Raw genomic sequence first — 19284 nt, 5'->3', positions numbered from 1 at the left:
AAAATATCTATTTTATGTAGATCTCAAATTTATCAATTTTTCTTTTATTTAAGAGACTTGCACATACTCTAAAATTGCAAATGTCATTTCTTATACTTTTAGTACTAACGTGAAAATAGAATTGGAAGATTAAAGTGATGGAAAACATGGTGAATGTGAAAAATATAATCACACGTAAAAGAACACACACATGGTACAATGTTCTTTTTGTCTTCATTTACACTTCTTTTATGCTCGTAAACTCACATTGGTCGTTTCAGTGCTTGGGCATATTGTCTGATCAATTCCATACTCACTCTGTTTCGAAAACAATTGGATTATTATTTTTTTAATCCCCAAGATAATTAGGGATTATTTATTCTTAAAGAACCATAATGGCGTCTGCACTCCCAAGTTCTCGTAAGAATAACGCTACATATAATCGTAGAATATACAAATACAGCACAATAATTTTAAAAAAGAGTCAGATCTATTATTAAAAAATTAAATTTTTTTTTTTTCATATAAGTCCAATATTAACTCACTTTTTTTAAAGAAATCGCGTGACAGTCGTGTATCTCTCTATTTTAAGTGAGTTTTATGAATCACCAAGCAGGGAATCAAACACAGTCTCCAAGCCAGTAATATGAAAAGGCACAAGCAGCACATGGTCGTGGAGGCACAAGGCACAAGCAGCACATGGTTGTGGAGGCACAAGTGAAATTCAAGGAACATGATAAAGGGGGTGAGCCGCATTCAACTTAGGGTGTAAAAGAAATAATGTCATTGTTTCATATTCATACTCTGTTTTCGAAACAGAAGAAGACGAAATCAAAATTCATGTTTATCCTCTCTGCAGCTTTCCAGTATTCATATCTTAGCTTACCAGCAAATCACTACAGCAATTAAACATGTTCGGAAAGAAAAAGAAGTCCGAATCCCCAACTCCTTTCACTACGAGATTGAATACTCCACTACGCGAAGAAAACACTTGTCAAGTGAGATTTAGAAAATGCACATAAGTTAACCTCCACAACATTGATGTCAATTGGATTTAGAACTCAGAGTTTGCTGGCATGTCTACCAAACAATGAATGCCGGCCTTCAGCAATAATATCCCCAGTTGCTTTGTTCCTCATAAGCACGATTGTTCCAGCATAACCTCCTCTTTTCCCTAAAACCCTTGAGGTTATCTCTAACTCATCCTGCAATTTGCCATCTCAGGAGATCAAGATGTTATACCAAAAAGGTGCAAAAACAGATCTCAAGCTATGATCTATTAAAACAAGCTCACTTTGAAACTAAAAGCATTGCTATTTTACTGATTTTCTTTTTCTTTTTCATTTCCACGGTCCACCAAACAAGAAACTAAATACTGGGGAAGAAGCTAATAAGATTTTCAAATTACTCAAGCTGTTTTTCATATTGAAAGCTAATATAACATAAATTTAGGAAATGTGTCCAGTCAATTAAGCTGGCCATTGCATTTTTCTTTTCATTTTTTATCAGAATAAAAAACAAGTCTAAAGAGCTTTCCCTAGAGGACCAGACCTGGCGCTGAGAACAAGATTTAAAGCTCAGCTTCTCGTTCCAAGCATGAAGGTGGTCAGGTAACTTAGAGCCGGAAGATATAGGAGTTTCCTTATAAAGAGTTGGGGGCTGCTCAAAATCTGACAGATGTGAGTCTTTTCTATGGCCTAGAGCAGTGTGTGTTAGGAAATAAAGAGTACTGTACTCTGAATCACTTCTATACTTCATGTTTGAAGACAAACATGTGGACAATCTATTTTTTCCTTAGACATGGACAATCCAATTAGAAGACCAACAACACACCCAAAACTATGTCAAACATTAAAGAATTTGCTGTAAAGGAAGGCTAGCTTACATTAACCTTTGCAGTCGAAACAAATGAGATCGACATGTCCACTGAAACATTCATTGGGAGACCCTCGACATGGACTACGGCACCACCAACTTCATCGACAAGGTTTGCGATTGCACCTGAAGCCAAATTTCCATTTCTATCCTGCAAATTGGAATCCCAAAATAAAGAGCGTATCTTTTTCGTACAAGCTCATTTATTATTGATCCTAACCATAAGAGGAAAAATACAGACATTGAAGTATACTTCACAGCTCTCTTCGGGAAAACCCCACCATTTTTTTTTTTTTTAATAAGTAAAAGTAAGATTTTATTGATAGTAAAAGGCATAGCCCATCCAAAATTAGTTTAGCGATTTCAACAATACCGCTTCTGAACCCAAAGGAGTTGATCGGATATACAAGAGATTAGCCAAAAACTTAATCTTAAAGCTTAATCCTATGTCTTCAAAATATTTACTCAAATTATTTTGTATCAATCACGATTGTAACCGGTTACCAATATGGGACTATAACCACTCACACTCTCCACGCTCGAACAAAAGTTCCACATCAAATTTTCAAAACAATTTTCTGGATTTCAGTACTCCTAGCAAACAATGAAAACGTCTGGCATACAAAAATTATAGCTGCAAACATCTAGGTTCAAGTTATACACCCAAATATAAAGCTCTAATAACCCGATCAAAAAACTAAATACACAAACGAATCGCTGAGTGAGGGGTTCGGAATCTTACGGCGAGGCGAGGGGGAACCTTGAAAGTGCAGGCGACGAAACCGGGTTCCACCCGGTCGACTTGAATGCCTCTGAGGGAGAAATCCTCGTAGAAACTCCATTCCAAGCCAGGTCGGTGAGGATGGATGGTGAGTCCCGACACGCTATCCGATTCTTCTTTGGTCAGTTCCAGAAACTCCCCGGCCTTCTCCATTGTCTTTATTTTAGGGGAGGGTTGTGTCTTGTCCTCGCTCTCCGAGACTCTCTGCAAGAACGCGACTTGGAGGAATTGTACGGTACTTTCAGATAATTATTTAAAATATATAAATTCTTATATTTTTAACAACAAATTTAACAAAAATAAATTTATATAAATAACATTATTTTATATTGGGTATTGCTAGGCTGCCGTTCAGTTTTGACGGCTGGGAGAAATCTGAGTTTTTATTTTTCATATTTTTTAACGTATTTAGATATTTTTTAAAAATAAAAAAATATATCAATACATTAAAAATTATTTTCTTAATTATTATTTTTAAAAAAATTAAATACATAAACGGTCAAAATGAATAGACAAACTAGCATTTTCCTTTTATATCATTTATTAAATTTATTTATATAATAAAAATAATTTTATAATTTGATATACAATATTTAATGGTATTAAAAATTTGATGATGTTTAATAACATATTTTCACTTTATAATTCAGTTTAATTTTATTTTAAAGAATAAAAAAAAAAGTAGTGGACAATAATTTAATGGACGAATAATCGTTGTGTAATGAGAACATTTTAAAATTTCTTAGAGAGAGATAGAAAGAAGAGGAGGTTCCTATTATTACTATTAAACTAGATATTATTACACTTATTATATTCATGGTTCACGCTATTATATCAGAGCCATTGGCTTTTTGGTATTATATTATATATATTGTTGTTATTTTTCTGATATGGAATATAATTTTGATCATAACATTGGTTGTCCTAATCTTTATGATTTAAAATGTTTAGCTTATAATTCAAGGGTCTTTTTACTCTTTGTATTTTTTATAAATCAAGGATACTCGAATGATTCTATATTCTTTTAATCTCATCTCTTAAGAAATTGCAATAATCATTTCATTCATCTATTGTCGTCTGTCTACTTAAAAAGACTAAATATTTATTAATCATTGCTTCTTTATCTTTTTTCATTGATTGTTATTTCTTGTTAAGATAGAATAAGATGATGAAGAGGTTCAAATCCATAATAATTCTACCATAGTAAAAATCATCGCGAGAGTGTCTTGATCTCTTGTAATTTTTTAAAGTGGAAGAACCAGAAATGTCACAAATTTTTATTTTATTTTGAAAATATTTTTGTTTATGCATACTGGTAATTATAATAATCATAATATGACAGGTCATAAGGATTTGAAAATTTCCTTATCTGGTAAGAATTTTTTGTGAACAATTTAATTACACCCAATTGTTACCTCCTTTTAGAAGACATAAGATGGAAAAAGGAAATCATACGAATTATTTTAACAAGAAAAGAAAATATAAAACACTTTATAAAAAGATAAATGATAAACAAATTTATAATAAACCAATAATAAATACAAAAGAGTATAATAAAAAGAAAAAAATAAATTGTTTGCTATAAATGTGAAAAAACTGATCACTTTAAGTTAAATTGTAAAGTCAAATAGCAAATTAAAGAATTAGATATACTTGAAACATTAAAATAAAAATTATTAAATATCTTTATAATTACATCAAACGAAGAAGAAGAAAATTATTCAGAAAAAATTTATCAGTTAAAAGAATGAAGCCTAGATAATATAAATCAACAAAACAATTATACTAATTTATATTTACAAATTATGAGTAAACAATTAGAGAGAATCGAGACCCAATTATCTCCTATTAATCTTACTATTAAAGAAGCAAAAGAAACGCCGTTATTTATTCCCCATGAAATTCTATCTTATTTAAAAAATATTTTTTCAAAGAGTACAAATGATTTGTTAGAATAAATCTCTAATAAGTTAGAAAATTAAATATATCTAATACTGCTTCTACTTCATTAAAACAACCTCATATTAATGTATTAAGTAAAACAGATTCACCTATCTTATTATCTGATTCTAAAATTAATAATATCGAAAGTCAATTTAAAAATATAGATCTCTAAATAAACAAGATTAGAGGATATCATGTTAATGAATATTCTGCTAGAGATTCTAAATATAATGTTTTCATTACTCGAAATTGGTATCTGCGGCCAACCTCATCGGATATACAATTCGAAAAAAGAGAACATATAGTAAGATCTGATTTTTCACCAGATGCACTATATGAATGAAACATAGATGAATTATCTAAATATGAAATATTAAATCATTTACAAGAAATGATTATGGCTGCTAATGTTTATAAAGGAAATGTGAAAACATATCATCAAGTGGCTCACATTATTGTTACAAGTTTTACTGGCCAACTAAAGGCCGGTAGGGTCTTTATGATTTAAAACGTCTAGCTTATAATTCAAGGCTTGAATTAAACAAAAATGATGGAAAGAGTTAAGGACCTTAATAAAAAATAATAATTAATGAAACAAGATAAAGAAGCAATGATTAGTAAATATTTAGTCTTTTTAAGTAGACATACAATAATAGATGAATGGAATGATTATTACAATTTATTAAAAGATGAGATTAAAAGAATACATAATCATTTGAGTATCGTTACTTTATAAATAAATAAAAAAGTAAATAATTCAAGTTAAAATACATTAATTTTAAATTTATATTTATAAAATTCTTTTGTAATTATTATTTTTTATATAAAAATATTAGAAGTTGAAACGGAAATAGGAGTAATTATCATCATATATTTTCAGTGGGTTGGGTGGGCTTAAAACAAATATGATTAATTATATTTTCATGAGATTTATTAAAAATTAATGATTTGTATAAATTTTATTTGTACAAATTCAGTGTAAGCTCTTTGTCACAAGATGAGTTCCACTGTGAAAAAATGTAAGCAAAATTACTCTCTCTAATTGAATCAATTTTCTTGACAAAAAATATTTGGTGCTTATGAGAGATTTGTTAGAGATTGGTGCTTTCTATATAATTTTTTTTTTATCTCATTTCATCATTATAATTTTTTTAAATTCTCATACAAAATATAATAAACAATTCAACTTTTTCAAATCATAAAATAGTAATAATATTAAAAAATAATATTTTAATAATATTTTATTTAATTTTTAACTTTCATTTCAATTCAACTTATCTTAACTTACAATCTAAACAACACCTTAGTTTTATTTATTAAATATTAAGAAATACATTTTTTAATGTTTAAGAACAAAATCAATTCAGTACATTTTTTAATATTTAAGAAACAAAAAATAAAAATACACCGATCGGTGCAAAGTATCGATCATCTACCTAACACTTCTCTAAAATTTATATATATCTAACAATGCTCCCTTTAAAATAATCTTAAATTGATAAAAAAAATTAAATATGTTTTTCTTGGAGTTTGAAAATGAGAAATACTAGAGCGCCCGATTCATTTTTCTCTCCCGCCTTACTTTTTTCTTATCATGTATTTTCGTGTGACTTTAACATTATTAGTTTAATAAAGTAATATTATCATGTTAACTATATAAAAAATAAAAAGAAGAAAATTTATCAGTTTATCAGTTTATACATCAGATTATAAAGTTACTTTTATTATAAAATAAATCTATCAGTTCGTAAGTTTATTTTGTATAATCTCTTTATGTAACAGTTTTAGATGATTAACTGATAGATTTTCTTATTTTCTTTTTTCAAACAGTTAACATAATAATGTTACTTTATTAAACTAATAATGTTAAAGTCACAGAAAATACATGAAAAGAAAAGAAGTGGACTTAAACAGTTATATTATTCATATGAAGAGATAATATTTTTTTCAAGCATTTCACCTACTAGGGAGAAATGGAAAGAAGAAAAAAAAAAGCCACGTCAGACGCGAGAGAAAAACAGAAGCCCGATGTGGGCTCTCTAGCATTTCTCTTTAAAAAGTTGTGAGATCTATTGAAAAAGAGCTGCAATCGAGAGGAAGTAAAAACGCACTTTCGAGCATGCATTGACGCCTGTCATTGCCATGCAATTATCTTTATATATATAAAATGTCTATGAGACGAAAATTCTTGTTTTAACTTTTTTTTTTCTTCAGTATTTAAGCCCTGCTTTTCCCGTTAACTTCAGACCCAACACAACAGTTCTTCACTTGCACACTTGCTTTTTAGCATGTGGAGAAAGGCTAGCAAAAGTAAAGATAAATGAAAATGAGAAGAAAAAGTAAAGGGAATCAAATCTGTAGGAAAGTCAAGCCATACCATAATAAGAATCGAAATCCAATGAAAATGGGGGTTTGGGAATCCATATATGACTTTCTTGAGCTTGAGGTCTTCTAGCAGCCTATTTGCTATTTGGATGGAAGGAATTGAAAACGGCCAAGCTCTTAGAAAGAAAATAAAAGATGATCTCGATCCCAAACTGATATAAAGAAAAGCACCAAATCGGCTCAAAAAGATTGAGAGAAAGAAGGGTGGTCGTAGATCAGAAAAAGAAATAAAGACTTTTCAACTTTTGCATTTTAGTCAACGAAAAGCTGGAATAGAGATTTCTTAAGATAGATAGGCATAACTGTGTGTCAACCCATGGTGGAGACCATAGTTGAGGCCGAAGTCAAAGAAGATGAGGATCGGGATTGCGGAAGAAAGATGAAACCGAAGAAGAAGAAGAAGAAGCAGCGGTCGGGGCGCAGAAGGAAAAGAAATAAAGCCCTAAGGGTTATGGCCAAAACGGCATCGTTTAGAGAGAAATGGATGACTGGGTTGCAAGCAGCAGGCTTGGCTTCAAATCTGAATGGGCTAGGCCCAAAAGAGAATAAAACACACTAAAATAAGCCCAGTTCGAAAAAGAAGGATCTAATAAAAAAAAGTACATTAAAATGAAAAAATAAATTTCACAACTTAATAATTATAAGTACCAGAATTTTATAAATAGAACCACAACAATGAAATATCCTTAACGAGGTTGTACAGTTATCCACAAAATATAATACAAAGCCAAAATAAATAGAAAAAATGGGAAATAAATCTCATTTGACTCAAAACATGCTATTAAATACAATTATCTTGATGATGCAAACTCAATCATCTTGTTAAAGTACTGATTGTAGTAATTAATTTATTTGTTAAAGGTCATTTGTAATATTCTATTAATTATATTACTTATATAAAAATCGAAGCAATGTCTTCTAAGCTATATATGCCATCAACTAATTTTACAAATTTTGTAAAAAAATATATTATTTTTGTAAAACAATTATTTGATCTAACTGGACAAACGTGCTTTCCTTTGACCTAGTTATTAATTAATGAATAATGTTATATATCATAATCTTATTCTATTTTAATCATATTAAGTGATATATGGCACATTTATAATGATAAAAATATATGTAATAAATAATTATTTAATAGTGATAAATATATTATAATACTTATTGGGATAAAAGTAAAATTATATAATGGTATATAAAATTTTCCATAATTAAAAAAACGAAAGAAAGAGAGAGCCTTTTCTCTCGCCAATTCTCTACTTTCTTTGGGGACCGAAACCCTAACGTGGAGAAGGAAGACTTTCTTTAACCAAAACCCAAACCTGAAGTACTTGTTTAACGTGGAGAAGGAAGCTTGCAGTAGGTAAGCACTCAATCCCTTTGTTTTCTTTCTCCATCAAGGCTTTCCTTCCTTTTCTTGAAGCACTCGATATAGATTTCTTCTGATTCAGTTAATTCCTTTGTTTCGGTGCTATTTGTTGCGGTGGACTCTGTACAGTACAGATTTTGTTTCAATGCTCTCTGTGTTTTTGGTGATCTCTGTTTCAGGCGATCCTTTGTTTTGGTGCTCTCTGAAAAAAAAATTCAAATGGGAGAAGACGCATTCAGATGGAAAAAAAAAAGTTATTCTTCTTTCTAGAAAAAGCTAGAAGATGCAAAAGATAGTTACAGCTTTTACTTACCTTTCTCGGTTGGAAGAAAGAAGATGCACTCAGTTGGGAGAGATGCTTTTTCCATTGAGAGAAGATGCAGAACGACAGAGGCTCTTTTCAAAATGAACTTACACTCTTGCCCCTCGGTAAAAATTCAAAAACAAAGCTGACAAGGCACTTGAGCGCTATTAGTGGTTAAAATATAATTTTTTATGAATGTAGAATGAATTTAGTTGTTAACTATTCTATTCACATAAATTTTTATATTGAAATAATTATTTTTTTATTATAAAATAATAAAATAATATAAAATAAATTTGACTTTAGATATTCACATCAAATTTTTACATTAAAGAGAGCACTCATTCAACAAATATTTCTAAAAACTGAACGTATTGGTTTGGTGGAGAGTGAAATAATTCATAAAATAAGAATTTGGCCTATAAACAAAAATATTTAAATTTGAAAATTATTTTAAATGTAATTGTAACTAAATTTTAATTATTTAAAATTTAACTAATTTATTGTGATCTATTTTTATTTTTTAATGACTAAATATTCAATAAATATAACTTTTAGCAAATTTATTACAGATCTAAGCAACACTATGTTTTTTATCCGTATATTTAGCATTTCTCCTATCGAAAATGCATCAAGGTAGTTTTGTATGTAAAAGTTGTACTGTGAGGGATTCTGTACATGACAAGATGTTGATGAAATATGGTAGGCCCATTAACTGAAAGGTCCAGATTTTTTTTTCCCTCTTTCCAAAGGGTCCAATTACTGTAAAGGGTTCGACCCCAATCCAAATTCCAATTGTTTGACAAACAACTTTAAAATGGTTGCATGATCCGTTCATTTCAACTAGCTTAATGTCAAAGCCACGATGAAAGTGACCCATAATTGAAACGCAAGTTGAAGCTGATATCCCCAGTGCTAAAGCGGGCATCTAAACTGTCAACGTTGCATAATAGTACAAAATTCGTGCAAGGTTATGAACCCTACCCACCTCAAGTCAGGAAATATGCAAGAAAATTGAAAGACTGTTGTGAGGGAAGGGCCCATCCAAGGGTCCAAGTCCAAAGAGGTCAAGTTATAGAATCCCAGACCCTTAGACGAAATCCTACCGTGGGCTAAGAGCCCGAGCAAGAGGACCGTGTGCCAAGCTCATAACCACAAACCTACTCGAGAAGGCCTTTCGACACCGAGCTCAGATACGCCAAGGAGAGCATCTCGGGACTCGGCAACCTACCGAGCCCTACCATATGGTATCGTGTAGGAGGCCCTACTGTATGCGGACGGCTGGACATGTGTAATCGTGGCCTCGTCAAACTCAAGGCACGTCGCATTCAATGCATGTATCAGAAGGCCTAGCACGCAACGATGTGCCACCAAAGTATGCAGGATGGCTCGGCCACGACCTGACACCCAACCCTGGCAAAAAGGTGGCGGCAAGTCTGACCAAACACGACCTGACACGCCACGGTTTCCCTCAGCCGCCTAAGCCGTGGACTGACACATTGTTGCAGCAGGGGAGGAGTGGTAGCAAGTCTAACTCAGGTACGATCTAACATACCATGATCTCCTTCGGCAGTGGAACCCGAATCAGGTATAAATAGCAGCCATCCCTTCTATGGGAAGGCTCTCTTGAAATCTTTTACTATTCTCTCTAATCTTTTGAGTTTTTCTCGTCACTAGAGAATTATCCATTGACTTTGGCATCGGAGTGACCCTGGATGTCACCAGAGCATTTTCTCAGACTGCGAAACACGACATCAAAAATTGTAATATATGTTTTGTATCTTAAGAGTCTAATATCACTCATCAAGTTCATGGTGGATGCATTTATCACACCAAAGCTTTTTTTTAAAGGAAAATATTAGTTTGTCCTCTCATTTTGTCTACTCACTTTGACCACTTGTATATTTAATTTCTTTTTTTAATTTTTTTTACTTAATGATTAAGAAAGTAATTTTTAATATATTGGTATATTTTTTTTTAAAAAATATTTAAATATGTTAAAAAATATGAAAAAAATGAGAAAAAAAAGAAGAGGTCAAAATGGCCTATCGGTCAAATGGAGTAGTGCTACTCAGGCGGCAGAGTAATACCGCTCTTTTTTTTAAAAACTAATTCTTCGAAATATTATTTCCTAGTAGTTATAGTTAGGGTGTTAAACCCCTAATTATGAATCTCATGATCCCTAAGGATTAGGGGGTGGTGGCATTCGACCCAGGTTAGCTCAACGTAGGAATGGGCTCCTCTTCTCCCCCTTTTCAGATTTGATTTTCTCTCATTTTTCATTTTCCTTCCTCCCCATTACTTTTTTCTCAGCTCATTTCCTCAACACTGCTTAACTTGACATGGTCTCCGGACGTGATACCACATTATGCTAGTTAAGCTAAAAAAATGTCATTTTAAAACATATTTCGCAATGATGTTTTAAAATTAGAGGTATTATTGTAAAATATCATATAAAAGTAACACTACTTTACAAAAATATTCTTATTTTACATCATGTGTTGTGAAAAGTATTGTGAAGAATACTGTGTGTCTATCATTACTCTTTTGAGAATGGTGGAGAGGGGTAAATATTAGTTTCTATTTTTCATGGGTTATACTTGTTGTAGTGGGCGATTTTCTTAGGGAATTTCCACCCCTTAACAAATATTTTGCATCTGAAAGACTGAAATACTTAGGATTAAAGGGGAAAAAAAAGGGAACAATTTTGGACTACATTGCAAAAGCACAAGACCCAACTCCAGCAAACTCAAGATGAATCTTAAACCCGATGAGAGCAAATCCGTAAAAATAAAGAGCTTGCATGGGTAAGCGGATTTTTGAATAAATAATGCGGGTGATCTCCCAGGTATCCATCAAGAACCGACGAGGACAATAGGACAAGGGGCTAGCTTTTTGTCGAAAAGTGAATTTTGAAAGAGTCTTAGAGGCCGAAGATAGAGCAGATGGCATGCATCAAGAAAGAAGTTCGATGCCTGACTAAAAGTAATTACTTTATATTATTTGGCTCTTCTTTCCCGAACTTGGTCCTTGTTTCAGCATCATACTGCTCACCCTTGAACCCCTCCCCAAACAAAAAGGATGAATTTCAATGCCAATCGCGGTGTCCTTTGTGAAGTTGACTTGTATTGGTTGAGACATTCGAGCCCTTTGGTTGAATTTTGGATTGTTAAATGGGAATTCTTTACCAAATGGAGACCAACCAAATTGCCCAAAATCTGTGAGCACCCCAGAAATTGTCTAGTTTGCTTTGCGTTGCAATCTACTTCCAGTGCAAGCGACACTCATTAGCTTTCTTCCTTTTAGTGTTTGACAATCAAAAGTCGAGGAATGATAGGAAAGCTGTCGCCTCGCCTCGCCTCGCCTGTGTTGCGCCTCTTTTGTGAAAAAAAAGAACCCCACCCCAATACCCACCTTAGGTTCTTTTTGTTTTGTGGTACTACTCCTACTCATGACTCCTCTCAACTTCTCTTTTCTTTCTTTGAGGGACTTCTGTCAACTTTTTAATAAAGCTGTATATACTTTTGTACATAATACAGCCTTGTAAGTTGTAGCTGTTTCATTTATCTACCTTGTACCATTTAATATGGAATCAAAGGTCCCTGCATTTGCAATCCCTTAATCGAATTGGAGGCAGATGACTAGAGTAGCTACCCTAAACTGTGGGGTCCGCATCCTCTCTATTGCACCAATTATTGATAAGAGAATTACTGCATCCGCAAATGTGTCAAATTCACATATTAATGTTATTTTATATAATATGTTAGATTTATTTTATAGTAAAAATATATTTTATTTATAATCCGGATAGAGAATCGTAGAAGATCTATATTATATCAAAAATTAGAATTTTACCTTACTTTTACAATCTCTTTTAGAATATATGGGAGAGATGGTTGGCTCACAACATTAACATCCCAGAAACTGGTTTCTTAAAAAAGTTTGAATATTTTTAATACGAAATGTCACAATTGCCGACCATAGATTTATGGTTGGCCTGAAACGTATTGTTGTAAATATAGAAAGAAGAGTTGGATAAGATCCAAAACAAGAAGCTAAGCTAAGCTAAGCTAAGCTTAAAGGGTGTGGGGGGGTTTATCCAGGGTTTCCATTTGTCACACTCCACATCTCTGCTCTACTGCTCCTCGCTTAACTACCCACACACAGTCCTATCCCCTTTACTCCCCCACTCTTTCTATACCATGCAACGACTCTTCGCCGGTCTACTTCTCCGGCCATGAGCTCCCAACCCAGATGCCGCCTCTCCAGTTGTCACCGCCACCCCACCAGACCGATCACCGGCTTCTGCGCCTCATGCCTCCGAGAGCGTCTCGCTTCCATCGACCCCGCCACCCGCCATGAGATCCCCACCACCTCAGCCGGCGCGTTGCTCCGCCGTAGCAAATCTTTCTCCGCTGAGGGGTCCTCTGCTGCGGCATCCGAGCCGCCGCGTCGTAGGTCTTGCGACGTTCGGGCCCGGAGCACGCTGTGGGATCTGTTCAACGTCGATGACGAGCGGAAGAGCCTGAATAGGAGGTTCGAGTTGGAATTGGGGGGACTAGGGTTTGAACTGCGGGAGGAGGACGAGAATGAAAATGAGAATGAGAGCGAGAATGAAAATGAAAATGAGAATGAGAGCGAGAATGATGATGTAGAAGAAATTAGGGCTTCTGAGGACGTTATTCCGGATATAAGCAATGAACCAGAGAATGGGATCGTGGAGGAAGGGATAGAGTTCAAGACGATGAAAGAATTCATAGATCTCGAATGGCGGAGCAAGAAGAGTGGAGGAAAGGATTTCAAGGACATCGCTGCGAGCTTTTGTGAGGCGGCTTCAGTGTTCAGCAAGAAATTGAGGAAATGGCGGCAAAAGCAGAAGATAAAGAAGCACAATACTGGTAATAGTGGTGGTATCGTGGAGGCTGAGGAGCAGAGTGGGAGGCGGTGGAGGGAGACCCAATCGGAGATTGGGGAGTACAGATTTGGGAGGAGATCTTGCGATACGGACCCAAGGTTTTCGGTGGATGTGGCGAGGTATTCGTTCGACGAGCCGAGGGCTTCCTGGGACGGGTATTTTATAGGGAAGGCGTATCCGAGGCTTACGCGAATGGTATCCGTGGAGGAGAGGGTGAATTTGGGGAATGAGGAGGAGGAGAGGAGTCCCGGTGGTTCAGCTCAGACGAAGGATTACTATTCCGAAACTCCGTTTTCTCAGAGGCGGAGAAGGAGCTTCGATCGCTCTAATTCACAGAGGAGAGGGGGAATAACCGAGTTTGATGAGTTGAAATTGACATCCAATGCAAATGCAAAAGTGTCTCCGGAGAGCACGGAGTTATTCTACGGGGCCAAGTTGCTGGTAGCAGAGCAAGACGGCTCGAGGGATCGAAACTCAAAATGCGTGAAAGACGTTAGCTTGGAGAATGTTGAATCTGTATCGAAAGATGCTGCTACTTCTGCGGCAGGTGGGATTAATCAAAAGGGTTTGAAGAAGTTGAACAAGTGGCACAAAATGCGGAATATTTTTGGGTTGAAACGGAGGCAAAGCAAAAGTAAATGTGGGGATGAAGAAGCAGAGTATGTTGGAGGTAATGTGGTTGATCGACAACTTGGAGAGTCTTGGCAGAAGCTGAGGAGGGTGGCCAATGGAGAAGCAAATGGGTCAGTGAGTCAGAAGCTTATTCGCAGCTATAGTGTTAGCTGTAGGAACTCCTGCAAAGTGGCTGGATTGTTCAGTAATTCGGGTGGTGCTGAAACCAAAATCAGTGGTCTGAAGAGAAGAGAGGAGGTAATGCTGCAGCACAGTAGGAGTGCAAGATATTCTCCAAACAACCTTGATAACGGCTTGTTGAGGTTCTATTTGACGCCATTAAGGAGCTACAGGAGAAGTAAATCTGGAAAGAGTAAGCTACGGAACTCGTGTTCTATAGCCAGGACTGTCTTGTAAAGGTTTTATCTGCTCTTCCAAGGCATTTGTTGTAAAGACATATATAAACGTGTTTGATCTTGTTCTTGTTCTTGGAATAAAAGCATATTATATTGTTATCTCTTCTCTGATGAACATGTGTATCTAATAATTCCAATGAAACTACTTTATTTTTTTTATGACATTTGACAACGAGAATTTACATGGCAAAATAGCTTAGCATTTGCGGTTGTAGAATCATTTGTTCAAAGGTGCTCCTCATGTACCTTATATGGTAACTTATGATCCAATTTTTCTCGTAGCTGGAATATGAGAGACTTTCAATGATGTAATTTCGGCTCTAGATATCTTTGAAGTCACTGATGGATCATGGTTTGGAATGTGACAGTGGGACAGTGAAATGCGTCCAAGTAATTGTGCCAGTGACACTTTGATTGAAGGAATTGAAAATCGTTCTGGAGCAAGATCAGGTAACTACCTGGAAGTTTATGACGACTGATGTAAATTAACTCTGATCTTCGTCCTACTTAACCTGAGAAACTAAATATTTGAGATTGTAGTATTGAGTTTTAAAAGGTTAAGCCTGTCTACTTTAAACACTTCAATAGAACTTTCTGATGATTGAAAGATGGTGTCAAGTTTCTTAGTTATGATTTCTACATCATGTGTAGAGAATTGTTTCAGGTCTCCCTGGTTGTCTACATTGTTTGCATGCTCCATTTAATCCATTTTCATTGATTGGAGGAAATGTGGAATAAAACTTATACTAGGTAGAAAGCATGCTTTCACTGATCAATCAAGATGAAATCAGCTGGTAATCCATTAAAGATACAAGATACTACCCCTACATCCAATGAACTGCAAAAAATTCAGCCAGCTTCATCACTATTGTCCCATCACGTCCTGATCATTCACACATTTATGACTTGGTTAATTTCAGCAATGTTACACTTGCGCCATTCTTTGGAGTCGAGGGCCTCTATATTGTCATCATCACTATCATCTACATTACACCCTAATCTAGCTGTTGAATCAAATACATGAAGGGCAAACTCGCTACACTGGAGCAATACGCGAAGCAGCAAGACGCTTTCTTAACTCCTTGTTGGGCACCAGAGGCTTTTGTGAAGGTTGAGCTTGTGTGATTGGTATTAATAAGGGAGTCGAAAGTCGATGACTCGATGGCTTAAGAAACTCTTTCCCATTAAACTGGCAACTCCAAGCAGCAGAACTTGTGTTGGATTACAGCCAATGGTTTCGCTTAGGGTGGTGGTTCAATGCTTTTACTTTTGGGTCGCCCCCAACATTCTTCACGGACATGAAATAACCCTAACTGCAGCCGGACTGCTCTCGCACCCTTGAGCTTGGAAAAATAAAATAAAGGGTGTTGTTCATATAACGATTAGAGTTCTACAAAAGCATTCAACTTTTATTTAAGCCTTCATTTCACAATATAAAATAGGACAGCGCTTAATGTTTCACAAATCCATTCAGCATTCACTCAGGCTTCACTGACATGATATAACTCGAAACAAAAGCTCACTCCACATCATACCCCTTCTCTTGAAGCTCCTGAATGACCTCATTCCTCATTCTCAGCCACAGCTTCTGAGCTTCTTGCTCGAACTTCTTGTTCTGCAACTCCTTCTGATAGTTAAACCCATCCTTATCCGTTTCAATATACCCTTTTGGACCGATTGTGGTGCCGACCATGCCCCCTTTGGCAATGAATTCTTGCATTGCTTCTTCATCACCGGGATATGGAAACTCTCGCCGCTCGTAGAGGTGGGCTAATTCTTTTTCTTCCTTGGGCCGAGGCTTCAGCGTCCACCAACCCAGCGGTGATGTTTCGTTGTAGAGCCAGGCGGCACCAAATATCGTGTACGTGCATAACAAAGCTTTGCCAATTTGTTTCCAGAAGTAGTAGTCCTCTTTGCCCAGTCCTACTTTCTTCAAATACTTCTGGGCATTCATCGATTTCATCAGTTGGAAACCTGAATTACAAATTAACGCCAAAAACAAAGGGCTTAAAATGTTTCATCCCACTTTTCAGTGAACAGTTGGAGGCAAGTTAGTTTACGTCTCTAATAAACAAATGAATGAAATAGGTTAAAAAGAAGCAGAGTAGACGTTTCGATATAAGAATGTCTGATCTCGACATTCCATCGAACAGTTGGGAGGCAAGTCGGAAAAGGCATTCACCCACCCATATGCGCACTGAAATAATATCTTGGTTTTACCTGTCTTGGCTTCTTGATACCGTTTGCGAATCATCGAAACTAGTCAGTGTGAAGCTGAATACTGAAAGTTGGGGGTGTCTGACAGTTCGATGAGGAGAGGGGTCGCAACGGAAATCTGATGAGAAACAGATTTTATAAAAGATCTCTTCCGGTTGTAGCCCACATGAGCACGGGTTTGGACCAAGCCACGCACTTCTTCCTCAGTCTCACCTCACTTTATAAACTGAAGTGACACTTGTCATCATTTTGGATTGTCTCGGTTTTTTTTTTATTATTATTATTTTGAAAAAGAAAATCAAAGATTGATGACAATGTCGGCTTATTATAATTGGATAAGAGAGTGCATGGGATATTGATATTTTACTTCGAGTTTTCCGAAAAGAAAAAGAAAAAAAAAAAAAAAACAGATTGCATGATCAATGATTGTTGATAAATCACATATGAGTAATTATTTTATAACTCTTTTATAATTATTTTACAACACATCTTTAAACAATGTATGAAATTATGTCACTCCATTAAAATAAAAATAAATTTTAATATTATAAAATTCAGATTCATTGTAGAGTTATCAAATAGTTGTAAAGTTATCATTTTCCAATCTCATATACATATATATATATAGAGAGAGAGTTATAAAATAGTTGTAAAGCTAACATTCAATGAATGTTAGGACTGTTTATTAAGATTCTGGTCTAGAAATTCAAGTTTTAAATCTGAGTCAAAACCTGGACCGAGTTAGCCCGGGCCAAAGCAAACCCAAATTCCGGGTTGATTCCTCTCTTTCTTTCTTTTTTCCTTCCTTTAGCATGCTTGAGTGCAGCATGTTTCAAACTTCACTTTGAACTTGCAGTACATATTGTAAAAATAAATATTGAAAAAATAACAGAGTATGAGTGATTTGCCTTGTGTGCAAGTTCTCATCTCAAGTTTCGGCTAAAAATGGCTTGAATTCTGCAAACACGGTGCTCTAGACGAAGGCCAAGGGCCAAACGTATTGATAATGCATCCAAGGCCCTTAGCCCTTTTATGTGATATATTTGGGAGCCATTTTAATGGATTTTTAATTTTGCAGCACTCAAGCATGTTGAAAAAAATAAAAATAAAAACTCTAAATTCCAGCTTTAAAATTCGGTATCTGGATCGAGATTCGAGTGTATCCCAACTCGAAACTAGAATCCGGTCTTCTGAGTTCTGGATGAACAGTCCTATGAAATGTCTCAACTTTGCCGCATAATTTGCCACGTGAGCTGATGACCAACTGATTTTGGATAGATGCTCCTTTTTTTTTTTAAATATAATATAAACTGCAATGGAGATGAAATAATATTGAAGAGCAGAAGAGATTTTTATGGCTAGATATTTTCTTTTCTCATTTGTGGTTAAATACATGAAAGCATACAGGGCGGAACTAGAAAATCTAGTTTGAGGGGTTAAGTTAAGAAAAAATAATTTTGGGGGGCTTAATACTAATTTTTATATAATTTATTTTATAAAAAAACCTTTTAAAACTTAATTTTTATCAAATTTTAAAAATTTTGGAGTCAAGCCTTAAGGTAGTTCCATCTCTCAAAGTATACATCCTCTATATAGGATGAAAAATATGAAAATTACATAGAGATAAAATAAAATAACGATGCTTCTACGTCTATGGACAAAAGCTACCAATCTTTTGTACCGGTAGTATTAAAGTGTTTTTTTTATTTTTTTTATATATTTAAAAATAATACAAAAAATACAAAAATAAACAAACACAAATGCTAAAAAAACACATTTCAATAGCTTTTGTGGGCGGGATTCCTTAGTACCTATATCATTTTCCATAAGATAAATAATCCAGTCATTATATATAAAAACGATTTGATAATTATAAAATAAAAATCAATCACTAACAACTACTAACCCCATTGAAACATGTTTAAATCGATAAGCTCTGTGCACCCCAAAAGCTAATCTCATTTTGTTACAGAGTAATTAAAAGAAGCTGGTTTGATCCCCTTCTATATTTAGTATTGCCATCTTTAGCTGATCTATATTGTAGGTTAGAGAGAGAGAGAGAGAGAGAGAGAGGATTTGACCCATAATTATTAGCATATATATATATATATATTATATAATCGTCAAACATGTGATCGAAGAATTTCAACATGTAATTCTCTAATGAATTAGGACGATTGAGATGATCGATGATGATGATGATCATAATAAGCAGTTATCCTTTAGCTTTCAGAAAACAGAGTTTTCGAATCTGGAAAATCCGTGAAAACCATGTTTCAACTACAATATATATATATTGTTGTGGCGGACAACCCATCCATCCATGTATCTCTCATCTACCAAACTACCATTTCCATGACTTTCTTCCACTCGGTAGCTTTCTAGCTCCTAGTAGTACCGAACCCATGTCAAATTACCAAAATATCTAACCTCTAATATAAATCTTGTGTAAAATTGTCGTAAACTCTCTAGCTCGATCCTTAG

At 34.7% G+C, this 19284-nt stretch overlaps 3 protein-coding genes across 4 annotated transcripts; 1 reads left to right on the top strand and 2 right to left on the bottom strand.

The window, feature by feature from the left end:
* Positions 1-748: 748 nt before the first annotated feature.
* On the bottom strand, positions 749-2874 carry LOC121239074 (acyl-coenzyme A thioesterase 13). Its single transcript, XM_041136201.1, has 3 exons — positions 2597-2874; positions 1865-2005; positions 749-1184 (listed from the first exon to the last, which is right to left on the bottom strand). Exons 1-3 carry the CDS (start codon positions 2786-2788, stop codon positions 1041-1043), a joined length of 477 nt encoding a protein of 158 aa, XP_040992135.1. The 5' UTR covers positions 2789-2874; the 3' UTR covers positions 749-1040.
* A 9786-nt stretch (positions 2875-12660) lies between these two features.
* LOC121239072 (protein OCTOPUS-like) lies at positions 12661-15189 on the top strand. Of its 2 annotated transcripts, none has more exons than XM_041136198.1 (2): positions 12661-14540; positions 14866-15189. In XM_041136198.1, exons 1-2 carry the CDS (start codon positions 12878-12880, stop codon positions 14874-14876), a joined length of 1674 nt encoding a protein of 557 aa, XP_040992132.1. In that variant the 5' UTR covers positions 12661-12877; the 3' UTR covers positions 14877-15189. The 2 variants fall into 2 exon arrangements, with proteins under 2 accessions (XP_040992132.1, XP_040992131.1); XM_041136197.1 differs by having other exon boundaries at positions 12662-14540; positions 14952-15189.
* A 782-nt stretch (positions 15190-15971) lies between these two features.
* On the bottom strand, positions 15972-17003 carry LOC121239073. Its single transcript, XM_041136199.1, has 2 exons — positions 16804-17003; positions 15972-16557 (listed from the first exon to the last, which is right to left on the bottom strand). The coding sequence occupies exons 1-2, from the start codon at positions 16835-16837 to the stop codon at positions 16103-16105; spliced, it is 489 nt and encodes a 162-aa protein (XP_040992133.1). The 5' UTR covers positions 16838-17003; the 3' UTR covers positions 15972-16102.
* Positions 17004-19284: the final 2281 nt, after the last annotated feature.

This window comes from Juglans microcarpa x Juglans regia, chromosome 7D, assembly GCF_004785595.1.
Source record: "Juglans microcarpa x Juglans regia isolate MS1-56 chromosome 7D, Jm3101_v1.0, whole genome shotgun sequence".
Lineage (NCBI taxonomy): Eukaryota > Viridiplantae > Streptophyta > Magnoliopsida > Fagales > Juglandaceae > Juglans > Juglans microcarpa x Juglans regia.
Note: the sequence above shows the minus strand (reverse complement) of the source record. Positions and strands in the feature narration are given on the sequence as shown.

What these genes read in the sequence shown, in the direction of transcription:
- LOC121239074 (XM_041136201.1), bottom strand. Translation starts at nt 2,788, where the DNA reads ATGGAGAAGGCCGGGGAGTTTCTGGAACTGACCAAAGAAGAATCGGAT. An exon ending in AGGTTCCCCCTCGCCTCGCC is followed by an intron (nt 2,006 to 2,596) that starts GTAAGATTCCGA and finishes TCCAATTTGCAG; the next exon opens with GATAGAAATGGAAATTTGGC. An exon ending in TTTCGACTGCAAAGGTTAAT is followed by an intron (nt 1,185 to 1,864) that starts GTAAGCTAGCCT and finishes GGCAAATTGCAG; the next exon opens with GATGAGTTAGAGATAACCTC.
- LOC121239072 (XM_041136198.1), top strand. Translation starts at nt 12,878, where the DNA reads ATGAGCTCCCAACCCAGATGCCGCCTCTCCAGTTGTCACCGCCACCCC.
- LOC121239073 (XM_041136199.1), bottom strand. Translation starts at nt 16,837, where the DNA reads ATGATTCGCAAACGGTATCAAGAAGCCAAGACAG. An exon ending in GTATCAAGAAGCCAAGACAG is followed by an intron (nt 16,558 to 16,803) that starts GTAAAACCAAGA and finishes TTTGTAATTCAG; the next exon opens with GTTTCCAACTGATGAAATCG.